The 7,945-nt window shown below is 38.8% G+C and overlaps 1 protein-coding gene across 1 annotated transcript; it reads right to left on the bottom strand.

Moving 5' to 3' along the window:
• Positions 1 to 6,560: 6,560 nt before the first annotated feature.
• Positions 6,561 to 7,286, bottom strand: LOC123752393 (probable serine/threonine-protein kinase DDB_G0267514). Its single transcript, XM_045734449.2, has one exon. It carries the CDS (start codon positions 7,284 to 7,286, stop codon positions 6,561 to 6,563), a length of 726 nt encoding a protein of 241 aa, XP_045590405.2.
• Positions 7,287 to 7,945: the final 659 nt, after the last annotated feature.

The raw sequence follows: 7,945 nt of genomic DNA, 5'->3' as shown, positions 1-7,945 counted from the left end.
TAACAGAATTTTCTCCTACAGGTCTATTCCATTCTATGGTAAATCTGATTTCTTTGTGATCACTGTTCCCTAGCTCACTCCCTATTTCGATGTCATTAATTTGTGTTTCCCTGTTAGTTAACACTAAATCTAAAATATTATTTTCCCGTGTTGGTTCCTTAATGTGTTGCGTAAGAAAGCAATCGTCAATTAATTCTAGAAAATCTTCTGCTTCACTATTCCCTGTTTTGTTCAACCAGTTTATTCCACTAAAATTAAAGTCACCCATGACATAAATACTGTTAGATCTAGATGCCCTAGATATTTCATCCCATAGATGTTTTGCTTCCATTCTGTCTAAATTTGGTGGCCTATATATAACTCCTATTATAATATTATTTGCTTTTTCGTTTAATTCTATCCAAATAGTTTCTGTGTGTGGCTCAGTTTTGATTCCTTCTTTGAGACTACATTTCAAATTGTCCCTAACATATATGGCTACTCCACCTCGTCTAATATATCTATCTGTGTGAAATAGTTTAAATCCATTTATTTGATATTCAGCTAATAGTTCTCTATTTTCTACATTCATCCACGTTTCGGTAAGTGCAATAATATCTATTTTTTTTTTTGCAGACAAGAGCATTTAATTCGTTAATTTTATTTCTTAGACTTCTACTGTTAGTGTAATATACGCTAAGTGAATTGTTATTTTGAGGCCCTTCTCTTTCCCTGATCATTTTGCCAAGTCTTTTCTTCCACAAACACATACTTTTATTACCTCCTTCCTCCAAATCAATTCCCATACCTCTATCTACTAACAGTTTAAACCCAAACACCTCTAACCACTTCTTCCAACGAGTTCGCAACAGCAACAACCCCAGCTCTCGATAGATGCACCCCATCACGAGCATACATTTTATTTCTTCCATAGAAGTGTTCCCAGTTGTCTATGAAAGATATTGCATTTGATTTGCAATATCTTTCTAGCCGGCAATTTACACCAAGAGCCCTCGACATCCATTCATTCCCACTCCCTTTCTTGGAAGAATGCCACATATGATTGGGATTCCTCCCTTGCTCCTAACTAATTCAATGGCTGTCCTGAATCTCTGTATTAGTTCCTCACTCCTAACTCGTTCAACATCATTACCCCCCGCATTACATTCGAACACTATATCTTGGATTGTAGTAAAATTGAGTCATTTAGAGATAAATCTAAGCTCATTCTGTATGATATGGCAACCTATCTTATTACCATGGATAAATTACCTGAAATCCATGCACTGTATCCATATTTCGCTTACAGTAGATGAACGACATATGAAATGAAGAAACAAGTAGTGTATTGTGAAGACTAATAATAAACAGAAGCTACCCTATTTCTATCTCCATTGGTCAAACTATTATGTATTAGCGATAAAACCTACCATTAATGTATGATGACTTACTGTAAATATATAGCTCTTGAAATAGTACTTTCTCTGTAACTAGCTGACATTGTAACTATAAGGTGTGAAGGATATATGAAATTGTTTGTAATAATATAAGATGAGGTCTGATAAAGACCTTTTGTGCCCTCTGTAATGCTTTTTGCGCTACCGCTCACAGGATGGGTATGGGGTGCACAATAAACTAGCCGCCTCCGGCGCCAACAATCAAATTCAGGGTGCTTAAAGAATGCAAAGAGGACCTTTGCGAGCCATTGTCAACCATATTTAATAAATCAATAGTCAGGCAGAGTGCCAGAGTCATGGAAGGTAGCTAATGTGGTACAAATGCTTAAGAAAGGAGAAAGATCACTTGCGTCAAACTATCGGTCAATTAGCCTAACGCCTATTGTGGGAAAGTAACTTGAATCGATAATTGCAAATACAATTCGTCTTCAACTTGAAAAACATAATAAATGTTTCACAACACGGTTTTACAAATTGCCGTTCATGTTTAACAAATTTGCTATAATTTTATTCCAGCATAGTTGAGGCAGTTGATAGTGGTAAGGATTGTGATGTTGTGTACTTTGACTTTAGCAAAGGTTTTGATACAGTGCCACATGTAAGACTGAATAAAAAGATAGAGGCTCATGGTGGAGGCTTGGTGGTGCTATATTAAGTTGGATTAGGGTATGGCTATACCAAAGGAAACAGAGTTAGTATAAATGGGATTTAGTCAGAGTGGGAAAATGTTGTAAGTGAAGTATCTCAAAGCTCTGTCCTGGCACCTCTATTGTTTATTATAGATATAAATAATTTAGATTCAGGTTCGAGTAGCAACATTTGGAAATTTGCTGATACAAAAATCGGGAGGTAAATAGACACAGAAGACTCACTTCAAGTCTATCTAAATAGGGATTTGAAATGGTCAAAAGATTGGCAGATGCAGTTTAATGCTGATAAACGTTAAGTTTTGAGGCTAGGTAATGATGATAAGAGTTAGATGGTGTTGAGATTGCGATGTCGGATTGCATAAGGGATCTGGGAGTTATGACTAGTAAGAATTTAAAACAAAATTTCAATGCATGAATGTTCGTAATATGGAAAAAAGGACACTGGGATTTATTAATCGAAGCGTTAGTAACAATACACCTGTTGTTGTTCTTTAGCTATATCTTGTTCTGTTAGGCCCCATTTTGATTATGCAGTTCAGGTTTGGTCGCCGTACTATAGAATGGATATAAATTCCCTTGAACGTGTCCAGCGTAGGATGACAAAAGTCAATTCCCCAAATTAGAAATCTGTCATATGAAGAGAGATGAACAAAGCTTAAATTGCATTCACTGGAAAGGCAAAGAGTTGGGGTTGACATAATAGAGGATTACAAGTGGATGAATGGACATATTGGATAAATTTAGATTTAGGAGACTTGGGTAAATACTGGTTCGGTAACAGGGTTGTTGATTTGTGGAACCAATTACTGCATAACGTGGTGGAGGTGGGGGTCCCTCGATTGTTTCAAACGTGGGTTGGACATGTATATGAGTGGGATTTGGTGGTTATAAATAGGAGCTGCCTCGTATGGGCCAATAGGAATTATGCAGTTACCTTTATTATGTATTACCTATTACACATATATTACACCCTATATATATATAGGGTGTAATATATATATATATTATTTGCCAAGTTGTTTCTCCCACATACTTTTATTACCTCCTTCCTCCATAACAATTCCCATACCACTATCTACTAACAGTTTAAACCCAAACGAACGCCTCCAACCACAGGTTCCAACGAGTCCCCAACAACAATAACCCCAACAATAACAAAGAAGTTGGGGAGGAGATCCCCTATTACCCCCCTCCCCCAACATATTCCTCTTCCCGCTCCATTCCAATACAATCAATGAATGATCCTCTCCCACAAGGCTTGCCCGTCTCCATGCTTCCATCCCTACCCGTCTGTTTACTGGCATTAATGACTCCTTCCCTGCCTCTGTCTACATACATGTATGCTTCCCTGTCTCTCTGCCTACATGCATGTATGCTTCCCTGTCTCTCTGTCTACATGCATGTATGCTTCCCTGTCTTTATGTCTACATGCATGTATGCTTCCCTGTCTCTGTACTCACCTAGTTGTGATTGCGGGGTTGAGTTTTGGGTCTTTGGTCCCGCCTGATTTGTTCAGATCTGAAACATATATTTATGGACAGCACAAAACGTCCACCAGACTGTGCGAGACAGTGGTTGTCAGGATCAGGTTGGGTTACCGTTACCTGTGGCAGGTGGCTGCCGTTACCTGTGGCAGGTGGCTGCCGTTACCTGTGGCAGGTGGCTGCCGTTACCTGTGGCAGGTGGCTACCGTTACCTGTGGCAGGTGGCTACCGTTACGTGTGGCAGGTGGGTAACGTTACCTGTGGCAGGTGGCTACCGTTACCTGTGGCAGGTGGCTACCGTTACCTGTGGTAGGTGGCTACAGGTGACGGATCTCCCAATCCTGAGCACTCTAGGTGCAAACTCTGTGAGCAGGAACTGCTGCATGATCTCCCACACTACATCACCGAATGCCCAGTTATTAGACCTTTCTAGACCAGTAATGAAACAGTAGTTTCATTACTCCTTAATATATTATATGAAAGAGGAGAGGGGGGAAGGGAAAGGAACTATCAGGGGAAAGCGCCAAACCAAAGGGAGTGGGGGGGGGGGCCAAGCGATCGAGGACTACTCTGTTAACCTGCTATAGTATCCTAGATGACAACCTGCTATAATATCCTAGATGACACCCAGCTATAACATCCTAGATGCCACCCTGCAATAATATCCTAGATGACAACCTGCCATAATATCCTAAATAACAACCTGCTATAATATCCTAGATGTCAACCTGCTATAATATCCTAGATGACAACCTGCTATAATATCCTAGATGTCAACCTGCTATAATATCCTAGATGACAACCTGCTATAATATCCTAGATGTCAACCTGCTATAATATCCTAGATGACAACCTGCTAAAATATCCTAGATGACAACCTGCTATAATATCCTAGATGATAACCTGCTATAATATCCTAGATGACAACCTGCTATAATATCCTAGATGATAACCTGCTGTAATATCCTAGATTACAACCTGCTATAATATCCTAGATGACAACCTGCTATAATATACTAGATGATAACCTGCTATAATATACTAGATGATAACCTGCTATAATATCCTAGATGACAACCTGCTATAATATCCTAGATAACCTGTTGTAATATCCTAGATGACAACCTGCTATAATATCCTAGATAACCTGCTATAATATCCTAGATGACAACCTGCTAAAATATCCTAGATGACAACCTGCTATAATATCCTAGATGATAACCTGCTATAATATCCTAGATTACAACCTGCTATAATATCCTAGATGATAACCTGCTGTAATATCCTAGATTACAACCTGCTATAATATACTAGATGATAACCTGCTATAATATCCTAGATTACAACCTGCTATAATATACTAGATGATAACCTGCTATAATATCCTAGATGACAACCTGCTATAATATCCTAGATAACCTGTTGTAATATCCTAGATGACAACCTGCTATAATATCCTAGATAACCTGCTATAATATCCTAGACGATAACCTGCTATAATATCCTAGACGATAACCTGCTATAATATCCTAGACGATAAACTGCTATAATATCCTAGATGATAACCTGCTATAATATCCTAGATGATAACCTGCTATAATATCCTAGAAGATAATCTGCTATAATATCCTAGATGACAACCTGCTATAATATCCTAGATGACAACCTGCTATAATATCCTAGATGATAACCTGCTATAATATCCTAGATGACAACCTGCTATAATATCCTAGATGATAACCTGGTATAATATCCTAGATGATAACCTGCTATAATATCCTAGATGACAACATAAATGATAACCTGCTATATTATCCTAGATGACAACATAAATGACAACCTGCTATAATATCCAAGATGCCAACCTAAATGATAACCTGCTATAATATTCTAGATGACAACCATGATGATAACGTGCAATAATATCCTAGATGATAACCTGGAATAATATCCTAGACGATAACCTGCTATAATATCCTAGATGAGAACCTGCTATAATATCCTAGATGACAACCTGCTATAATATCCTAGATGACAACCTGCTATAATATCCTAGATGATAACTTGCTATAATATCCTAGATGACACCCAACTCTTCGAATGCAATTTAAGCTTTGTTAATCTTTCTTCATATGAAAGATTTGGGGAATTAACTTTGTCATCCTACGCTGGACACGTTCAAGTGAATTTATATATATTCCATAGTACGGCGACCAAAACTGAACTGCATAATCTAAATGGGGCCTAACCAGAGCAAGATATAGCTGAAGAACACCACCAGGTGTTTTGTTACTAAGAACAACAACTAGGAAGAAGATAGTGGTAAGGTTTGTGATGTTGTGTACCTTGACTTTATCAAAGCTTTTGATAGTGCCACATGAAAGACTGATTAAAAATATAGAGGCTCATGGTATTGGAGATGCTACATTTAAAATTTGGGGTTCTATATTAAAAAAATGGTGTCTTTGCTATAGAAAGACAAAGAGTTAGGGGTGACATGATAGAGGTGTACAGGTGGATGGTCATAACAATGGGGATATTAAAAGTATCAACACAATACAGAACACAAAACAATGTTTAGATTTAAGAAAGACCTGGGTAAATACTGGTTTGGTAACAGGGTTGTTGATTTGTGGAACCAATTACTGCGTAACGTGGTCCTTCGATTGCTTCAAACGTGGGTTGGACATGTTTATGAGCGGAATTGGATAGTTATAAATAGGAGCTGCCTCGTATGGGCCAATTGGCCTTCTGCAGTTTCTTTTATTCTTATTATGTATTGCCTATTACACATATATTACACCCCCCTCCCATCCATAACACACACACACATTATTAAACGTAGTAGTATAGTAAAAACAAATAAAACTGATAGACTTTATTAAAAAATGCAATAAATTCCAAGAATATAATACTTAAAAAGTGCGCCAATTCCTCTTGGGCTCCGCGTTTTGTCCGGCGTTGTCGCATTTTCTCGCCGTGTTGGATGTTTACACTCTCAGATGTCGCACTGGTTGCCTGCTTTTGGGGGGACTTTCCAGTTTCGTAGAAATTTTGTCAATGGATTCCCTTAAGCGTCGCAGGAAAATAGGAAGGGTTGGGCGCCTCCTTGGGGTCTTGTGTGTTGCTTCGCGAAGCAACTTATCGAGGGACGGGTGTTGCTTGGGTAACAGCTTCGTTATCTCCAACATTAATTTCCCATAAGAATATACGTCTGAGGCAAAAGTACTTTCCTTTTTCTGAAGGACTTCGGGGGCATATGTTGTATGAATACAAGGGTGTCCCTCAAGGAAAATTTTGACCTTGTTTTTGGACGCAAAACCAAAATCTATTATGCTAATGTTTGGTTTGTGAGGCGGACCTTGGATCATGATGTTATCACACTTTATATCATTGTGTACTAAGCCGGCTTCATGGATCTCATTTAGCTTTATACCAACCTGAAGTCCTACGTCAAGTAGGTCATACTGTGGATTTCTCAAGACATCAAGTAGGGTCTGGTTGCCTTTATAGGTGGCCACAAGTGATGGTGGATTCACTGACCTATGCAACAACAAAGGGGCGCCTCCTGCACCATTCAGTAACGAGAGCACGTTACCTTCTCTTTCAAACATCTCGGAAAACTCTGAAGATTTTGCTACTTTCAGCGCTGCTGGCTGACCGTCCCAGTCCATGAGGGACACCGTCCCATACGTCCCTGAACCGAGAAGTTTCATCTTGACTCTTGGTAAGCCTCTGACCCGTTAACTTCTTGTAAGCCACTGACTAGTCCCGTTAACTTGATATTTATATCCTAGATGATATTAGTCAAGATGGACCAGAGTTGACCAAACCACACAGTAGACAATGAAGGAGCGACAAAGTTTTGGTCTGTTCTGTACCGTTCTCAAGTCGATTGTGATGAAAGAAGGAGACGAAGTCTTATATATAGTCTAGAGAGAGGTGAGGAGAAGGTGAGAGGTGACAAGGAAATCTTTGAGGAAGAAAATCTTACACCCCACCTCCAACACGTTAAGCGATAATTGGTTCCACAAATCAACAACCCTGTTACCGAACCAGTATTTAGCCAGGTCTTTCTTAAATGTAAACTCATCCAATATATATATCCACTGTTTCGTGTTGTCTTGTGTTGATACTTTTAATACCCTATTAATATCCCCTTTGTTATGCCCATTCATCCACTTGTACACCTCTATCATGTCACCCCTAATTCTTCACCTTTCTATAGCACCCCAATTTTTAATATAGCAACTCCAATACCATGGGCCTCTATCTTTTTAATCAGTCTTTCATGTGGCAACTGCCTCAACTATATAAGAACTTCATCTTCACTACTCACTATCTTCATCTTTACTACTCACTAGATTTCACAGGA

Source organism: Procambarus clarkii, chromosome 4, assembly GCF_040958095.1.
Source record: "Procambarus clarkii isolate CNS0578487 chromosome 4, FALCON_Pclarkii_2.0, whole genome shotgun sequence".
Lineage (NCBI taxonomy): Eukaryota > Metazoa > Arthropoda > Malacostraca > Decapoda > Cambaridae > Procambarus > Procambarus clarkii.
Note: the sequence above shows the minus strand (reverse complement) of the source record. Positions and strands in the feature narration are given on the sequence as shown.

Coding starts and splice junctions, on each gene's coding strand:
- LOC123752393 (XM_045734449.2), bottom strand. CDS start 7,286: ATGAAACTTCTCGGTTCAGGGACGTATGGGACGGTGTCCCTCATGGAC.